This window comes from Triturus cristatus, chromosome 12 (assembly GCF_964204655.1).
Source record: "Triturus cristatus chromosome 12, aTriCri1.1, whole genome shotgun sequence".
Taxonomy (NCBI): Eukaryota; Metazoa; Chordata; class Amphibia; order Caudata; family Salamandridae; genus Triturus; species Triturus cristatus.
Genome location: NC_140595.1, coordinates 578,023,113 through 578,043,576, shown reverse-complemented (window position 1 = coordinate 578,043,576; position 20,464 = coordinate 578,023,113). Strand labels below are relative to the sequence as shown.

The window sequence follows — 20,464 nt, the reverse complement described above, 5'->3', positions numbered from 1 at the left end:
TGTTGTGGGTGTTGTTGTCCAGACGTTGTTTGTATGTATTTCTCTTGGTGGTGCGGATCAGTTGGTGGTGCTTGCGGGTGGCGTTCTTGAGGGCTGTCATGTTCTCTGTTGTCTGATCCTGGCGCCAGGATTTCTCCAGGGAGCGGCAGGTTTTCTTCGAGTTTATGAGGTCGTCGGTGAACCACGGGGCTTGCTTGCTGTGGGGTCTGCTGGGTGGTTTCTTCAGTGCTGCGAGTTCGTCGGCGCAGTTGGCGAGCCATTGTGCGAGGTCGCGGGCTGCTTCGTTGGGGTCCGTCGTGATGGTGGGAGGGTTCAGGCTGAGGGAGGTGGTGAGCTGGTCGGCGGTGATCTTGGTCCAGTTTCTGCGGGGGGCCTGTTGTGGGTGGTGGTGGGTCGTGGTGTTCCTGAAGGAGAAGTGGACGCAGCTGTGGTGTGTCCAGTGGAGTCCGGTGGAGTGGCTGAAGGAGATGTACTTGCTAGAGGAGAAGACGGGGTCAAGCGTGTTGCCGGCGTAGTGGGTGGGGGTGTTCACTAGTTGCTTGAGTGCGAGGTTGGCAAGGTTGTCCAGCAGGGTGGTGGTGTTGCTGTCATTGTTGTTCTCCAGGTGGAAGTTGAGGTCTCCTAGGAGGATGTAGTCTGGGGAGGTGAGGGCGTGCGGGCTAATGAAGTCTGCGATGGCTTCGCTGAATTGAGTGCGTGGTCCCGGGGGTCTGTAGATAAGGGTGCCTCTGAGGGTGGTTCTGGGGTCGGTGTGTATCTGGAAGTGCAGGTTTTCGGCGGCTGTGAGGGTGTCTTCCGAGTTGGTCGTGATGCGGATTGTGTTTCTGTGGACGATGGCGATGCCTCCTCCGGTTTGGTTGGTGCGGTCCCTCCGGGTGATCTTGTTGCCGTACGGGATGGCTATGGCGATGTCGGGGGCTGAGGAGGCGTTCATCCAGGTCTCTGTGAGGAAGGCGACGTCGGGTACTGTAGTGTCTAGGAGGTTCCAGAGTTCGACTGCGTGTCGGTGAACCGAGCGGGTGTTGAGCAGGATGCACTTGAGGTGATTCTTGCTGGTGGTAGGCTTGGCGGGTGCCGGCCTGGGACGGCTGCAGGTGAATTTGCACTCTTGGCAGGTGAAGGGTCCGTGGGTGCGTTTCGGGGTGGCCAGGTGGCAGGCGGGGTTCCGGCTGGTTTTGAGTGCGCGGAGGGTGGAGGCGTCGTAGGTTCGCCGGGTGCGTTGGCATCGTCGAGGTCCAGGGTTCCTGGCGCTGGGCGCGGTCGGGCGCAGACGGGCTTGCCTTTGGTGCGCCTTCGGTGCGCCCGCTGCGCGTGAACGCTGTGCGTACGCGCGGACACTGCCATAAGTGGAGAGTGGGAGGGAGGAGGGAGGGAGGAGCAGCTTGGAGGCGGGAGCGGGGTGGCGAATGGGAAGGGGAGAGGGTACAAAAGATAAAAGGGGGCGGGGGAGCAGCGGCGGGGAGCGGGGTGCAACGGCGGGAAAAGCAGAAAACGACAAAAATCACTCAGTCAGGGGCACCACACGGGGAGAAAACAACAACTGCTGGCACAGAGAAAGTACGAAAAACGGAGGAACAGGAGTCACAGCCTCAGGGGCGGCGGCGAGCGGGCGGTGGTAGCAGGGAGACCGGATGCACTCAGGAGGAGCCACGCGGCGGGTGGAGCGACCGGCTCGGACGAGGTCAGGTTAGGTCACTCTCAGATGCTCCCTTTCATCTGAGCAATTCCTCCTGTGCGGCGAGTCCACAATATTTGGGCTATGATACGGATGTTTGAGCCTCTATCTTGGATTTCCGTGAGAATGACTCTGAGGCTGTTGGGCCTCATGGCCTCCTGCATCCTGCTTGTGGACTATCCCAGATGGCACATGTGGGCTCTGCAGGGGAACCTAGAGTTCCAATGGGCAGAGCATCGGGGAAATCGCACCAACCTGGTTCAGATATCGGAGGGCGCTGTAAGAGACCTACAGCGGTGGCTAACAAACCGCAATTGGGTTAGAGACAGACCCCTCTCCCTTCCCCACATAGAGTAGTGACTGATGCATCTCTTCTGGGATGGGGCTGCCACCTGGGGAGATGGAGATCAACCTGTTGGAACTTTGAGTGATCCGGTTGGCACTGAAAGCTTTTTTACCATCCATCAAGGTAAGGCTAGTTGAGGTGTTTACGGACAACACTACTGCCATGTGGTACTGCAACAAACAGGGCGGTGTGGGGTTGTGGACCCTCTGTCAAGAGGCCCTGCGTCTCTGGACCTCACTGGAACAATAGGGCATTTCCCTGGTGGTTCAATCTCTGGCCGGTTTAGATAACGCCAGAGTGGACAAACTCAGATGATGGTGCTTTGCCGATCGCGAGTGGCGTCTCCATCCGGAGGTGGTGCAAGGAGGGGGAGAGCCTTGGTTAGATCTGTTCGCCTCCGAAGAGTTTGCACAATGTCAGCAGTTTTACACATTGGAGTTTCCTGGCTTTTCGTCGCAAGTGGAGCTCAGACCTCCTGTACGCCTTTCCGCCCAAACCACTCATGCCCAGAGTTCTCAAGAGGATCAGGAGCAACCAAGCACAAGTCATTCTTGTGGCTCAGGACTGGGCACAGAGTCTGGTATCCTGAGCTTCTGGCAATGAGCACTGATCCTCCCCGTTCAGGCTGCCCCTTCGGGAGGATCTTCCATCGCAGCAGCAGGGGAGGGTTCTCCACCCAAACCTATTTACTCTCTGCCTCCTTGTGTGGAGAATGAGCGGCACAGTTGACATCTTTTGACCTTCCTGCCGAAGTCTGCAAATTTATCATGGCAGCTAGGCATCCCTCCACGAAGTCTGTATATGCCTGCCGATGGAACACATTTAGTAAATATTGTACAGATAGGTCTATTGACCGCCTATCTGCCTCTCTGTCAGATGTCCTGTTTATTCTTTTCTTGGCCCAGCAGGGCTCTGCTCTGGGCACTCTGAAGGGCTACCTTACGGCCCTATCTGCCTATCTTTGGCTGCCAGATCAGCCTTCCCTTTTTAAATCCCCGCTTGTGCAGATGTTTTTGAAGGGGTTAGCCTGTTTATTCCCCCTTTATTATGTCACAGTGGGACCTTAACGTGGTTCTTACCTTTTTGATGTGCGCACCATTTGAACCGCTGCACAACTGCCCTCTATGGCTGCTTACTATCTAAACAGCCTTTTTTGTGTGACCTCTGTCAGGAGGGTGAGCGAACTGCACGCACTGTCTTCACAGCCTCCTTACCTGACTGTCTTTCTGGACTAAGTGGTACTCCGGACTAGAGCATCTTTCCTGCCTAAGGTGATAACACCCTTCCATCTGGGACAGTCTGTTACGCTGGCCACTTTCTATGCACCTCCGCATCCTTCTAAGGAGGAGAAGCGTCTCCATCGTCTGGACCCAACAAGAGCATTGTCGTTCTACATTTATCGCACCAAAGAATTCCGTAAAAATTGCCAACTCTATATGGTACGTGGGAGCAAAGAAGGGGCATGCTGTCCAAAAGAGGACCATATCACGCTGGGCTAGCCTCTGTGTCAAATATGTATCGCGTTGCGTTGACGAAGAAACAACCTCCTGAAGGCCTTAGGGCCCATTCTACTAGGGCAAACGCTGCCACCACAGCGCTCCAGCGTGGTGTCCCAGTTGCTGATATCTGCCAAGCGGCCACATGGACATCTCTGCACGCGTTCGCCAGACACTATTGCCTGGATCCTCCGGTTCGCAGGGAGGGTATGTTTGGCCACTCTGTCTTGCAGGATTTTCTGGATTAAAGCTTTTCCGCAGTCCCACCTCCAGGGAAGGTATTGCTTGGGTATCTGTTTAAAGGTAAGGAATCTGTGGCTAGATGTCTCTATCAGATGGACAAGGTACTTACCTTCGGTAACACCTTTTCTGGTAGAGACATGATCTAGCTGCATATTCCTTACCGACCCACCCATCTTCCCCGCACTGCGGAATTGTTTTTTTGAGTCAGGGTTGTTCACCTTCAGGGCCCTAGTTACTTTTTTAACACACCATGGTCAGTCACTTCATGGCTCGGCGCTTCTGACGTGGAAAGTTGTGAAAAGTACTGATGTCAGCATGCTGAAGTGGCGGTTATATTGACAATGCGGATGTCACGACGACGATGAACATGGCGACGTCACATGGGATCAACCAATGCCATCTACCGGTGCACAGGAGTACTGCTATCAAAAATCTTCTGGATCCTGCCTGACGCCTGGAAGTTCTAAGGTAAGGAATCTGCGGCTAGATCATGTCTGTACCAGATAAGGCGATACCGGTACAGCGAAAAAAGCTTATGCGTCTTTTTTCCTGTTAACTTCCTCTGTCTGATAACATATTTTAGGCAGCATATGGAGAGAGCATTGTTTGAAATTATGTAGTAGTGGGTATGGGCAAATATCTTGAAACTTATAGAAAAAAAAAAGAATAAATGTGAAACTTAAAAAAAAATATTATTTTGAAGACCTTTAGTTTGAAATAACTTACCATTAGGTAGATGGCCTGTCCGGGCAAGATGGAGAGGATGTGTCTGTCAAGGGTTCCAGGCAACAGCCCCCATCAAATCCTGCTAAATCCTATTAATGGCCGTCTGTACAGTCTCAGTGGTGCCTTTGAAGTGACTGAAGCTTTCAGGCATATGTGGGTGCCTCTAGTGATCTGGGGTTAAATGTGCAAACCTCTGCGTGTGTTCCCTTCTTGCTGCCGCGTGCAGAATGCTCCCAAGGAGCTGGGGCATGGATGTAGGCTACCTCTGGTGATTGGGTGACAGTGGACCAGTCACTTAGTTCAGCATGTCCATGGAAGAGAAAACAGTTTAGGGATGTCAGCGCAAGCTTAGAAGTCAGGAGCAGTGGTGACTGAGGGTTGTAGCAGTTCCCCATCATCTGCAGGAATGACCTGAGGGTGACCGTGAGGTGCACGACTCTTGGGTAGTCGTTGCTACAGCTGTACTTCACAGTGCGGTGCTCCTGGGGCAACTATCCATCTGCTCGGAGCCCCAGGCGCTGCATCTGCTTGCAACTTCAGTGAGCAGCAGCATGGTGAGGTTGCTGATTGTGAGGCCTTAAGTGGAATCCACCACTACTATTCGGGACTAGGTAAAGGAGAGGAGGGGAGAGAGTTAGCTGCCTAATGGGCACTAGTCAATGCCCTTTTTTTTTGTAAAACGAGTGTTATTGCAATTTTTATGAAATAATAAGGCATATACAATACATGTATGGTCATACATCTTATTTGAGTCACACAACATCTGAAACAGGGTGTATTCCATATGAATGATCAAAACAAATCTGCTTCATACTGGAGGACGCTGTGACGACTTTATATGTGTGATTGAGGCCCTATGGCAAGCTCTGGAGCTGACCAGCCTAGCACAGCAGGTACTGGAGCGCTTCTTCTTTACAGTATTTTGTCCAATCCTGGAGGCTCAAATGCCCATGACATGATTGGCATGGACCAGGCGAAAAATGGAGCTTTAAAGCAGACAAATTGCGTGTGCTGAAATGTTTAGCACTGGCCTCTGGTGGCAGACTTCAAGAAGGTAGTAGTTGGCAAAAGGAATATAGCTCTCTGTGGACTTGCATCCCTTGCTGCCCCTGGAGAGCCGAGGGCTGTTCCTCCTGAGGCCCACTCCTGAGACTATGGTGCATGCACGGTCGTCTTCACCTTTGTGCTGGGGACAATGTGGCCTGTTGTTGCTCCGACTTCGCCGTAGCCTGCCCTTACAACTATTGTAACAATGGTTCTGGGGTTCACGGAAAGAGATAGTTTCCTGTATCTATTGCTTTGGTGTATAGTAACTGAACCTTCATCATGAACCTCCTGGTAGGCACTCCATTTATCTCTGGCCTGGGAAATCTCCACTCACTGACTGCAGTCCATTGTGAGAAGATGGCAAAATGGCAAAGGATAAGGGATAGCAGTGTCATAACCATAAAAAACTAGACAAGTTCACAAAGCACACTCAACCTTTCAAACACTCCTCACCCCCTCCCCAACAAAAAAGGAGCCAAACAAAGCCTGAACATCATCCGTAGAGGTCAGTCTGAAGATCTTAAATGCTGCTCTGTCCTATTGGAAAATGAAGATTTGTGAGACGTTGCCCTGCTGCTTCAAGAGCACGGTCAACTTAGTGATGAGGAAGAGGTAATGTGTCGGAGCCGAAACTCGCTGTCTGTATGTAAGAAACATAATTACACTTCCAGTGAAGATCCTCTACGACTCTTGAAGAACACATGGAAGAAGCTGTGGTCCAGGCATGATGAAACAACTTGCAAGTTGTGTGGATCCCAGAGGGAGCATGGGGCACACAGCCAGAATGATTTCTAGTGGTTTGGCTATGCATCTTGCTCCCAGCTGAGGACATAGCCGACTTTGTGTTGGACGGCTGCTCGCTGTTTGGGCTTATTTAGGTATGAATCAGCCCACATCACTTTTTTCCCTGATTAAACTGGTCCAACTGCAGTGCAAGTCCTTTGATTAACTAAAGAAGAAACTAACAGCGATCCGCTTAAACTATGTGCTGCTTTCCCTAGCCAAGTTGAAAATTATGTTCAACTCAACTCAAAAAAACATAACTATTTAAAAATACTGAGGCAGCGTGCTATTGGGTAGTCTAGTCTAGGAACGTCAGCCTAAGCTTTATTGAACAGAAACGTTGGGAACAGCCTAATGATTGCCTGAAACAAAGCCAAAAGAGACCAGATGAAATCGGGGACAGCGACACAGAGAACTGAAACTGATCCCACGAAACCATCAGGGAATGCGTACAATGACGCGAACTCTGAGGCATTCTGACACACCTAAGAAGCCGGAGCACTTGCCTTTTGACTATCCTGATTGGCCCTTGGCATGGGTAGCTGGTCTACCTTTTGTCCTATTTGTGGTCCTCCCTCATGTGCCCCTTTTGGGTGCTGCCTTTCTCTTGAATTGTTGAATGATTCAAGTGCATTTTGAACGTCCTATTGGTTTGATGCATTCCCTTGAATTTACTAGTACCTTGTGCTCTTTATTCCTGTCCAGATGTGCTAGTGTTGGGCGCAAAGCCTGCTTCAGTTTTAGTTTTGGATGGTAGGTTACGATTTTTTGAGCTGATTGCAGACTTGTTTCTCTGGCTGTTGTGGGGAGGACAACAAATGATTCAGTGGTAGGAATTAATGGTGGGGATGGTTGGGTGTGTTCTTATGAGTTATGTTTACTTAATGGCATATTCTCAGGTCACTAGATTTTGCACCGAACTTTCATTGATGGCCAGACCAACGATGGGGGACCATTTACAATTCCTGTGTATTGTTTCGTAGATTGTTAGTTTCTTAAATTATACAGTTTAAGTGAACAGAAGTTCTTATGTCAACAAAGGCATCCCCCAGATATATTGATGCTTCACGTATATTGATGCGTTCTGAAAGATCCTGACCAGAAAATGGAGGGCATAAACGCTGTCATCACCAGAAATATCCATTTAAATGATCAGTCGCCACCATCACTGAGGCATGATGGTACTTGGGTAGACATGAAGAATGTTCTTCAACATGTGCAAAACTTGGAAGCTGTCGCCCTCGTTTTCAGTGGTGCTTCGTGGTCAAGCAGGGTCCTTTGACCTTCGGAGTGGGTATTTCGGGTGGGGTGGTTTACAGCACACTGTTACAGAAATCAGGGATGTTTTTTTTTTCTTCAGAGCCTTACACTGCTCCAAAATGGACGGTCATGACCTGCTCACTCAGATAAATCACATGCCTTGTTCTGAAGAGGAAAGCGAAGCAGTGTTATTTTACTTATTTAGGAGCAAGTTTACCTTGCCAAAGTAGTTTAATATCATTGTGCCGGAGTGAAGCATAAAAGCTATTAATGGTGCTTCTGAAATATGCATAGTGGGACACAGTGTACTGCAAGGCTCGCGGATGAATCATGCTGGAGTGCATTCCTGTGTAGCAATGACAAGCCAAGCGCATGTAACCTCCTCCCACATCAGAAGGGCTTGACTGAAAAATGCAGTGTGCGATTACACCAGACTGGGATAGCTTGCTCAAACAGCAAGTAAAACATGATACAATAACAACACTTCTATGTGAAACCAGATCACACCTCTGTAATGTGTTGCTGCTCGTTATAATGTGTTGCTGCTCATTACATTTTTATTATTGATGTTAATATTTAAAATCCTGATTGTTTGACCAAGTTCCAGTCCAACAATGTATTTTCTTGGTTTTGCAGTGCTCTCTAGTTATTTGTAGATACGCAGTATATATTTTGTAAAATTTAAATTTGAAAAAATGAAAAACCTGTCAACAACTACACCTGCATTGTTACAAATATATATATATATATATATATTTTAGCAGGGTATTCGGTTTTTGAGATCCAAGCACAGCCTTGCACTAAATCAGGTTTTCCAAAATTCTTTCAAGCCCTGTTAATGAGTAGACATCTTAAACTAATTTTCAGTGTGACAAATATAAATGTTCCATATTCGTTTTGAAAAAAACAAACATTGGCAAAGCCAACAGTTCTTGGCTCTGAAATGAAAATCTTTTCCAAGATGGCCGCCGATGCAAACACCTGGGTCATGAGATATGTTTCCACTTCAAGACTTATGTCTGCGCAGACACAGTGTTGCTTGGTGTCCATTTTTAATTTAGAGCTTTAACATGGTGGATGGCCAAGTTAGAACAGCAAATTAAAATTTAATAAAAAGGAAGACAAGGTGCAGGCCACTGCAACAAAAAAACCAAAGAAAGGTGGGGAGGAATAATCATCCCAGGAGCACTTTTACAGATGCAGGACCCTCTTAAAAACAAATACATACATGATCAATACATTATCGAAACAGAGAAGTGGGATGGAGAGAAGGTGAAGGGAGTCCAAGAAGAGCACACATAAACATTTGGGGGAGAGTGCATAGAAGCACATGCCCTCATAGGAAGTGCATGTGCCAGTTGTGGCAGAATAAAATCTGTCCAATCAGAACTGTGACTAGAATGCTCCTGGGTGGCACAAAACATGAATAGGGAGAAAAGCCATTGAATCAAGATCAGCCACCTGAGACGGACAACAAAGTGATCCAGTCATGAGCAAGGGAGTGACCTATAGTAGCCCACTCTAAATGTATGTTATGGTTTGGACCTAAACGTCTGCCAACTGACGGCTAATTTGTAATGGTGACCTAAAAAGACCCCAAAGGACATGATTCCCAAATATTGGAATTTCCTGAAGAGTAAAAACCGAATACTGTGTAGCTGCATCTCGTAAAGCCATTTTTCTCATCATTAACTTTCCAATTAAAAGTGCTGCTCGTGGCATCTAAACGCAGAGCTGAACCAGCTCAAGCATATTGCTGTTTTGTGAAGATACAGATTAAATTATTATGAACTTCGTATTTCGCTTAAAGATGTTAGGAAATGCTGACTTAAGCTCTGTTAAAACAATGTAAAGCGACCACTGTTCTTTCAGTAACATTTGCTGTGTCAAGATATATCAAAGGTGCCTGAAGAATTCCCAAACAATTTGGTTGAGTGAATTATCTTATGAAGAGGTGTGTACTTAAATATTTACAAACCATTATTTTCAAATTAATTACATTGCTTAATTTTTAAATGCAAATTGGTACTTTTGTTTTATAGTCTTTTTGTGTGTGTGCATTTGCATTTAACAGCGTAAACCTGTCTATGGAGCAGTGGAACACCGCACAAGTGGAGGGGTGTAATTTAAAGTACTGGAGATCACAATGAATGGGGCATGGAGAGTAAAGTGTGCAAAGAAAAGGGAAAACGAATCAGTTAGCTGATAGAAGGGGGAGAAGGGGTTATCAGGCGAATTGTAGTTGGTGATAGGATGGTTCTTTATGGGGAGTAACGTAACTCATTGGTGACAATGGCACGTAATGTTTTATGAAAGAATTGCGATTATTTTGGGTAAATTCCTTCTTTGATATTTTAATGCACAGATCAGTCCCAAGATGAAAAGTAATGCAAGCAGGAAGTCCATGCATTTTGGAAATAAAATTGTATCTGAAATGTATATGGAACCCAGGTTAAGAAGGAAAAGAATGAAAGAAGGAGTTGTGCCAGAAAAGGTTATCCTAATTGGAATGGTGTAAAAATGAGAATAATTTCTGCAGCATGATCTTTGTGAGATTTCGGACTTTAAAAAGGAACTTATTTTTCATTATAATGCAGAGATTCCTCATCTTTACCATCCTTGGATGACCAGGGAAATGGATCAATTGCACTGAAACCGGAAACGGCCTATAACTTGATGCACACCGTTCTCTTCGGATGCTTGTCTATAAGTACAATGAGGTACATTCCTTTCCTGTTTGTGTCCGTGTGGTGGTGGGAATCGACACTTAAGATTCATTCAGGAGTCACTGAAAATACAAATGTCCTATTAATTTGCTGTTTTTGAATAATTAGTGAATTGATTATTTTTTTCCGAACTGTGATGGCAAATGATTGCTTGGTGGGAGGTTGCACTATATCAAATGTACAGTAGAAAATTGTTGTACAGGAAGGCAATTCAGCTATAGAACTGTTGTGGTATAATTCACCGCTCTCTGTGTCGTTGTGGTATAATTCACCGCTCTCTGTGTCGTTGTGGTATAATTCCCCGCTCTCTGTGTCGTTGACTATAGGACAGGTGCTCTACTCCCAGGGCTACCCGTCCCAGAAACACCCTCCGACTTCAGAATACAACAAAACACAGGAGAAGCACTCTATATATGGCGGTGTAGAATACAAACATTTGTATTGCCATAAGGGTATGTGAAAACAATTAGTAAAATACCCAATTCAGAAAGAAAAATGTTGTTTCGATTCGTCAAAAACCAAAAGATCAAATACAATCAATTGGTAAGTAAGTTGCTTTAAAAAATAAAAAAAAAGGCAATTTAACGGATCTGAGGTCTTGGCTTCATATGCATTTTGTCTTAGTGCAGCTATGGGAAACCATTCATGATGGACTCCACAAATGTTGCTGTCTCCATTGACTCCAACTCCCCGCTGCTGTTTTTGTATTTGATACATGTACAGCACCCTGATAAAATGAAGAGCAATAAATAACATATTCTGCATGGTTGATCAGTGTCTCCCACCTAAGTCTCTCTATTCTATTTCCTGTTGTCTGTTGGCTTGTCTTTCTTTGGCATTGAGATCGCTGCCCTTTATTTTGTTCTCTCGTTATCTGGCAGGAAATTGCTGCTACTGAAGAAAAGACAAAGCGTGTTCCACAATGTGATGACACCATTTTTTTTTTTTTAAAAGGGGCAAAAAGTAAGAACAACTGTTAGTCTTTTGAAGATCTGTACTTAGAGGGTTGTATATGAAATCTGTTCTGATGATTCTTAAATCAACCATTTCTCACAAATTTTACACCTGGAATAACAATTTACGAAGATGACTAAACCAACCTGCCCTTCTCAGCAAAAAATTCTAAAGGATACTTTCCCCCAAATTTCTTTTTTCCCCATTCCTCCTGGTCCATCCTTTTTCTTTTTTCAGGGAGAGATGCTTACCCTGTGTACCCGCCCAATCGATCAGTCAACTCTGCCTCTGCCACCCTTATAGCCTTTCCCTACCCAAGGCATACCATCCTCCATACCTTGCCTTTTTAGGTTTTGCTAGAGATAGCTTTAGCTGTCTGGCAAGACCTGTTGTTCCCAGTATACACACTGCACATTCCAAAAGTACACTCTACAAACAACGCATAACACAAAATACAGAAATTTGTTTTACATGAATCCTCCTCAGCCATTGGCTCTCTTGGATGAGCTCCCATCAGGTATTGGCTACTAAGATGTGTGTTGCATTTTGGGACAACACGGGGCATATTGTGGATGCTCACTTTTTTTTAATATTGCATTTTGCAGTGGTGAGGCACATCAAAAAGTAGTTTGCCCGCAGTCTCATACATGCGATATGCACACCACAGAAAACAAACTATATTGCTTACCATGGGGACCGCGGCAGTCATCCATCTCTGGGGACTGCCTGTGCTCTCCGAATTTGCTACCACAGAAAGCCAAGCGCATTGAGCCTCCTGACTCCGGATAGAGAGCCTGTAACACATTGATGCATTTAGCAAAAGAGTTGTTTTCCCCCGCCTGCTTAGCTCTAATGCCCCTGAACGCCATTTGCCTTGGGGAGGAGGAGGGGGGGGGGGGGGTCCTGCCTATGGCCAATGATAGACCTCATAACCCATGCTGCAGCCCGAAACATACTTTCATGTGAGCATGATGGTGACAGAGATGGTGGCATCACCATGGACAGTAGTCCTCTCCCTCCTCCCGCGATGCAGCTGTGGTCATACTTCTTTGGTTCTACCTTCCATGGTAATGCGCGAACAGTAGGGTAAAAAATTAGTTTTTCCTACTTGGAGTGCTTTAAGTTCAGACCAGTTGTTCATCTTGGTTGGGCTCTTTCCTTCACATCCGCTCCCTCCAGTGTTCCACCTGTTTCTGGCAGATTATGCCTCCATTCTGTCACAGGAAGTTCAGTGTTTGCTAGCCAAAGTAGCCATAGAGAGGGTTCTCGAGGTGGAGAAGGGCAGGGGGTGTTACACCCGCTATTCTTTGGTACCTAAAAAGGACAAGAATACTGAGGCCAATTGTAGACCTTTGACATTGGAACACCTTCCTTTAGAAAGACGAGTTGAAGATGTTGCCCCTGGCACAAGTTCTTTCTTCCCTGGATAAAGGGGACTAGATGGTGTTCTTGCACTTGCAGGACATGTACTTCCTGCTCTTTGGCTTTGCCTCAGCTGCTTGGGTGTTTATGAAGGAGACAGGGGTTGTTGCAGCCCATCTTTGAAAGTCGGGGATATTTGTTTTGTCATATCTCCGACTGGCTGCTGAAGGTGGGCTCACTGAAGTTAGTAACTAATCTCAGACATGTATCACTCTTCTGTCATCACTGGTAATTTCCATCCACAAGCTGAAGTCCTTCCTGCAGCCTACGCAGAGGCTCATAGGGGTAGTCCTAGATACAAAGGCATATGAAGCCCCCGCCCACACCAACATGTCCGGGTCATTCAGGTTATGAGCTCAATGTTTTGGGCTTAAGTTTGTATTCCGGCGGACTTTTCTGTCCTAAACAAGTATCAGGCTAGATTTCACATGATTCCACGGCATTCTGTCATGGTCATCCCACTCGTGAGGGCGTGGAGGAGTCCCAAGGAAAACCAACGTCATCACATAGGGGGCACCTTTATATACCTCTGTGTTGTCACTTCCTTTGATGGTGCAATGGCGCCACCTATCGGCGCTCAGGAAAAATTGCTATGAAAAAGTTCTGGACCCGCTCTGGTCAGGAGTCTGCGGTTAGATCATCTGCCAGCTCAACAAAGAATAGTTACTTTTTATGTCTCGCTTAGCGATGCAGCGCCATGCGCTGCCCGCTAGCGAGATCTATTGTTGCCGACTTGCTTAGCGATGCGGGACAGGATAGGTGCACGCGCTCTTGAAGACATGAGCTGTGAACGCTTACAGCGGCGTTAGCTGAGGAATTGATGCCGCGTTAACACGCCTCTTACGTGCTTTTGAAGACATGAGCTGTGAACGCGTACGGCGGCATTACCTAAGGTTGCAGGACAGGCTATGTGCACGCAAAGTGATGCCGCGTTAACACGCCTCTCACGCGCTTTTGAAGACATGAGCTGTGAACGCGTACGGCGGCGTTACCTAAGGTTGCAGGACAGGCTATGTGCACGCAAATTGCTGCCGAGTTAACATGGCTCTCATGCGCTTTTGAAGACGTGAGTTGGTTTTCGCTACCTTGCTCAGTGCAATAAAACTATTCAAATGCGTATTCGTATTAGTGTCGTCTTCTGAATCCGCTTTTCGTTTTCTTGCTCAGTGCGGCATGCAACATTAAAATATACGCGTGCCTCTTGTTTTTAATGCGCATGCGAGGTTTAAGCTGCAAAATCAATAAATCACACACTTGTAAACCCTAGTCCTCCACCATATAAGCATTTCGCGTGTCCGCTTTGGATACATTTCTACAACAAAGAAAGCGTTTTGTAATTTCTTGGCAGTATAAAGCACGCGAGCTCCAAGCGCGGCGCGCTTTACACTTACAGCATGCCTCACCCCACTTACCGGTTCTTGTGGGGACTCTGCGCTGCTCCTCGGCTGGTCTCCGTCTTCAGCCGGTCACTGCAGCAACACGCGGGGCTCCGTCTTGCTCACAGGAGCCCCGCCTGAAATCCTGCTTTGGCCGCACCGTGCGGCATTCACGAAGGCGGGGTGGGCTCCCGCCGGACTTTCTGTACTGATTTTTTTTTTTTGTGTTTTGGGCTCTTTGGCGGCCCCCTCCCTGGGCCGCACCAAGCCGCACAGCATTTATTCAGGCGCCGCCACTGGGCACAAGACGCAGGCCACACCGATGTGCACGCTCACGCCGTGCCTGCAACACGTGCATTGCGCTCTTTCACTTTCCCTTGTTGTAGGAAGCGGTGGGTGTAGCAGCACCCCTGAAGGCTTTTGAAGGTGGGCCCTGAGCGGGCGGGGCAGGGTGACAGGCTGAAGTACCAGCAACCAACTCATGCCCGCCCCAGGTCTCGAGTATCTTGCGTGTGCTAGACACAGCCCCCTCGCTCTTAGACCCTCTCCATATGCTGCTTGTCTCCCTTCTTTCTCCTCTCCACTACTCTTTCCTTCCTTCCTACCTTATTTCTTATCCCTTCCCTCCCCACCTTGCTCCCGTTCCTACTTTACTCCCGATAGTGAGGGTGCTGTTCTGGGGTAGTTTAGAGTGGGCGTTGATAACGAGATCTCTGTGTACAAGCCACAAGTTTGCGAGCGCGGACCGAGCCTTTCTGCTTCTCACGTTGATAACAAGTCTATATAGTGATTAAATCCCAGAGGCACCCACAGGTGCTTCCCGGGACTCTGCAGTTTTGTAGGCTAGGTGGTGAGAGCAGTAAAGATGTTAGTGACGCAAAGTGATGGCGGCGGTCACTTTAGTGGTGGGCGAAGGGCTGTAGGGGGGTAATCATGATTGTGCGTGTGTGCTTGGGAGCACGCGGGGGGCAGCGGTGCTGGCATGGATAGTGGGTCTAACTTTGTGGGGGAAATGGTGATAGTGGTGAAGGAGATAACTGTACCACAGATAATGGTAGCATGCATTACCCTTCAGTTTTATAGAAGTCTACGATGTGCCCACTAAACAAGTATAGCCAAGGCAGCTGCGATGCACGCTTCTTAAGAGTCTTGTGTATTGGCCCAAAGTCTGCCCTCTGTTGCAGAGGTAGCAGTAGCATGCACTTGTCTTCTGTGCGCAATCTGCTGTGAGTAGTCTGCTTTTAAAAAGGGTTATGGGAGGTTAGTGCCTCTACATATTGGGTATGTTTTTGCATGCAGTTAATGGCAAGAATACACTTTTTTCCTCAGTAAGGGCATCTTTGAATGTTGTTCAGCAATAATCTCTTACATGCTGTCTAAGCACTTTTGATATTACTTGTGGGGTACCAAATATATCTATTTGTGGTTTGTCTGTTGTCATCCGTGTGAGTGAGCAGCCTACTCAATTAACACTGTTGCACCTGTGATTCATAAATCGCAGGTTGACTTGCTGTGTCTTTCATTACTGTGTGCCTTTCTGTGTGCTGAGCACTGTTTGGACTCCTCTCTCTGTATCATAGCCATAGTTGTGCACTACTGGCTGCAATCGGTTTCATCAGTTGGGGTTGGAATGTCCCATGTAATTGCAATGTTGTTGTTTTCTGTGGTTCTTGCTGAATCCCAAAGCTGATGTCCGTCTGGCATTGATACAGTGTTTGTTTGCACAGTTTCTAGAGGATGAGACTGGGCCTGTTTGTACATCAGTCTCCCAGCAGGTGCCCTTGACTTCCAGGCGTGAGACAGTCTTCAAAACAAGCATTGAAAATGCAATAGGTCTCGCCTTTTATTAAGTTAAAGCCATTTGCTTTGCTATACAATACCATTAGCAAAGCAAATGGCTTTAACTTAATCAAAGGCGAGACCTATTGCATTTTCAATGCTTGTTTATCTGGGTGTAGAATGTTTGCATACCAAGAGTCCTTCACACTGTATGTCACATTGAGTATTATTTCATATGAATAAGCAGATACGTACATTTCATCACGCAAATGCCACATTATTTTTCTCTTCAGGAAACACTTTCACCATAATTCTCATGGGTAAAAATGCAGGGGGCATGGACGTTCTGAACTATTGATTATAGTCAGAAAACAAAGATTAAATACTTAATAGATATGGTGAATGGGACAAGTTAAAGATGTGCACAGATAGGTTTCAATGTTATTGAAGATTACGTTTTTCGAAATGTTAGCTGAATGTTAAGTACATTTTCTGGTTCTTTTCTTTAACATTAATTTAAATCTGCTGTCTAAAAGCATGTCTTGAAATTGTTTGGGCCTTACAAAATATTTTTAATTAGGGTTTCAAAATTGCTGTGTATGCAGATGAGTTTCCAGCAATAAATGCTGGTCTGTTCTTTGCACAAGCACTAACATCAGCCCTTTAACTATCAGGAGAGGAGGAAGGAATAAGGACAAGGAGGTGGTGTGAGGCAGGAGCATCCCCCAAAATTGAAGCCCTCCCTTCTCCATCACTCAGTGTTCTCCTTCACATTTCAACCCAGGCTTTCTCTGGGGCAGCACAGTATTGGAGGATGTCCATTCGTTTTTTTTTATTTTGTAAAAATATTTGCAACACGTTGTTTTGTCACATTCTCTCTGTGACCAGAAACGTGGATTAGTTAACAATTGCGGTGGCATTGTTGGTATGGATTTATTTTTTGCTTCAAGGCATCTGTATGTTTATTTTGTTCTTTCCCATTTTTTAACCTTGCCCCAAGTGCTGTGCCTACTTAATTGAATAACATATATATCGTGGCACACTGTGGCAGTTTGCTTTCACTTTAATGGGTTAAAAAAAGAACTCCAAAAATAATGGCATTCCAAAATATTGAAGAAAATGATTCTGGTATGACTGCTGGAAGGGAGTATGAGAGGAATAGGGCAATGTACAGTTATGGTGGTTAAACAAAATGTCACTACTGTTTTATGCTGGAAAAGATGGTTGATCATAGCATGGAAAATTAAAAACACTGAAGGGTTCATGATTGTGAAAGATGAAGACCTGGGCCAGCTCTTTAGTGCTAGAATGTCACAAACATAATAATACCACATGCAAATCCAGCCCACCTAGGAGAACCACAGCATGTTGTGAATGTGATGTATGTGCTGACAGTGGCAAAGGGGCCCAACCATGTGGATCCTCTTTTATAACGTCAAACATCTGCAGAGTTTTGCCTGCACATATGACATGTGCAACTGCAGAAAATATATGCGGTATGTACACTTTTTCAGCACATGTTTATGGATTTGTGGAGAGCGCTATCAATGAGGGAAAATTAAATGATTCAATAAAACATTAAAAAATAAAATATTTAAAATGTTTTTTTTCCAACTTGCATTGCCCTATAAATATCAGAACTATACTACAGTAACCTTCAAGTGTTTACATTTTAAAATTTTATATTTACGGACTGATTTACATTATATGGTTTGTTAACCCTCCAGTTGAAGATACTCAGCTAGCTATAAAGCAGAGCAGCATTGTTTAAATTATTTTCCCTGTGAAGAAAAGAATACTTGTAACAATTTCACACTTCCTCACCTCTACATTGTGAACATTTCCAGCAGTCTACTGGATCTACAGATATAGGTTTAGACTGGAGCAAGACAGTACAAAAACTTTCCTTTACACTGACATATGCTTTGAGCTTTGGTGAATTATGACAAATTGTTTTAATCTCTTCTTTGCATAGTCATAATTGTGCCCATGAGAGACTTAAAACTTATTCTGATTAGTGTCCATTGTGTCTCCTGTGTGCAACTGCTGTATTCTTTTGTTTCGACATCCACTCAACACTCAAGGCCTTCTGCATTTTTCAGGTGATCTTACTTTGCCCATTGGAGGTGCTTCGTTCCAAATAGACCACTTAGTCCAGCATCGCCTTCTCTTGTCCACAGTTTCTGCATCCATTTTAACACAGAGCGTTGACTTAAAGGAGTGTTCAATATTTCTTAGAATTCCCAATGTCATTGTTGTTTCAGAATGAAATATATCTGGACATCACACGTGTGCGTCTTTGCGTCCTTTGGTCTGTGTAGTGTTGAAGTGTGGGGATTCCTCCTGAAAGCTGTTCGCCTTTACACGCCACAGAGGGTAAGTATTTTACTAGAGGACTTTGTAAGTCCAGTTGCAGCAGCATCTGTCCTCCATCTCTAACCATTTGTTTGCTTTCCTCATTGGGCTGGCATCCAGATGATATAGAGGAAGCTGGTTTTCCCAATCTAAACATGTTTTTATTTCAATAGTTGTTTAATTATTATATGTTGAAGAGGGAAGTTCCAGCATAAGATCAGGCACAGTCGAAACCGATGAAATGATGTGCAAACACAGAATGCAACTGGAGGGTCATTAAGCCTGCTCTTGGCAGTAGCATGTTTAAAGATAGCAGGTAGTTGGCCAATGCATAAAACACCATGAAGTTTATGCACAAAAGACCTTGTGCATCATTTTCTAGTTTTTGCAAGTAGTAGCATTCGGATCCCTACTTCATTAATATTTGAGGCTGACCGAGTGCAACATTTTGCATAAAGGGCTTTGAATAGCCTTTGCACCTCAAGGAGGAGGTTGAACTATATGGTATAATGCCCATATATTTCTGTCCATTGGGGCCCTTGTATTTGTTTTGTATAAGTGGGATAGAAACAATGGTTGTGTTGGCTGACCCGAGCAGTTTGTTTTAACAAGGGAACTAACCGAAAGATTTGGGTCACTAAAAAATGAATATTGCTCAATCCTAAATGGTATATCCAGCCATTATATGACTTTTTTGCCAGACAAATGTTAATATGTTGTGACTGCTTACACCCTCCTCCGAGCTGTCTGTAATAAGGAATAGTGTGGAAGTGACGTGTCCTGAGAAGGAGCAAACCAATGTGGGATGACAACATTGCATCTTCAGAAGAGAGGGACTCTGTGGAACAGACGACACTGTTTACATTGCTTGTGCTCTGAGCCACAAGGTTGTGGAGTGGACCTTGTTGTTTGAGTTAAATGAAGGAGGACCTATCGGGTATTGATAGTAGATGGAGGAGTAACATGGAAGACACTAAGACCTCCCTAAAGACTTCTGTGGTGGGAGGAATGCGGCTTATTTGGAATACTTTTTGGGTTCTCCTCCTCTCCGCCTTTTATTGGGCCTCTGAAGATATGATGGTAACCGGGAGGGAAATGAAGGTAAAGTACAGGTGAAGCTGCCTGTATGCAGGAGAATGGATGCACATACTGGAAGCATTAAATAACAGCCCTTACCCTAGGGAACTCCTCGTTCACTAAGTAGCATGTTTTCATAATATTTTGGAAGGTATCTGGAGAACTCAACAGCGTACTTCAGTGTGCACAGAGTAGTAAAAGTTTTTGTAAAATATGGTCTGTGGTAAAATCACATTACCCTTCCAAACACTGAGCACAAGGAAAGAGCAAAAGGAAGTAAAGGCAAAACACAGTTTTTTTGTTTTTGTAGAGAGTTTGATGTTTCTTTAGGTAAGCAATAAAGAAAATATGTTTTAGAGATTAGAAGTTTCACTATAAAGCATTGCCCATCTTTGATGGTGCATCTGATTTTTAAAATTATTTTTAGAGGTGTACACGCATTATGAAATGTGACCTCAGCACTAAGGCTGCGGTATTCCATTTTGTCTGCCCTGGTGGGTGATCACAGCGTTTAAAGAGAGAAATAAAAGATAATAGCTCATGAAGTAAAGATAACTCTGGCTCCTTGGCTTTCTTGATCAGCAGTAGATACCTAGATGTGATTTGAATTTATTGAAATACTAAACTGCATTTCTTATCGGTGGGATAAAATACTCTGCATCAGTGTCAAAGCCCAGACAGCTTTCATTGCAATTCTATAATGCAGGAGTCTTTGGCTTACTGCCAATGACCAGCATCTGTGACATGCATCTAAGCCATAATGGAAATAGATGGACTGTTCTGTGCTTTCACCTACAGACGGGGAGGCAAACAGTTTTGAACATTCTTGAAAGGTGTCATGGTTAATCAAAAAAGATCCCAGTTTGAACAATAGTTTTTAAAAAAGTAGCATATGTAATTTGGGTCTTGTAGAATATTGAGCGTAAGCTTGAAAAGTGAGGGTGTGTGTGGCGGGGTTAAAGAATAGATATTTGAATGGGAATGGGGGGGCTGTCATGAATCTTGAGTTATTTTTCACAATAGAAAGTCAGATTTAGTTTAAATTCTGGCATTGGAGAGTGAGGGGTATCCTGGTCGGAGGTCACCAGTGAGGTCATAACTTTGTCAGGGTTTGCCAACCGCTCATGTAACTGAAATGTACTAGGACATGTAACTGGTAAGACCTGTTGGAGGGCATTTGGGAGAACGGCCATGTTTAT

At 45.4% G+C, this 20,464-nt stretch overlaps 1 protein-coding gene across 3 annotated transcripts in view; it reads left to right on the top strand.

Moving 5' to 3' along the window:
• Positions 1–20,464, top strand: part of DPY19L3 (dpy-19 like C-mannosyltransferase 3) — a 428,279-nt gene that overhangs the window by 322,296 nt on the left and 85,519 nt on the right. For all 3 annotated transcript variants that reach the window (XM_085637855.1, XM_085637856.1, XM_085637857.1), the window contains 2 exons: positions 10,174–10,296; positions 18,098–18,209. In XM_085637855.1, coding sequence (XP_085493981.1) covers positions 10,174–10,296; positions 18,098–18,209 — 235 coding nt within the window. The remainder of the gene's footprint in view (positions 1–10,173; positions 10,297–18,097; positions 18,210–20,464) is intronic.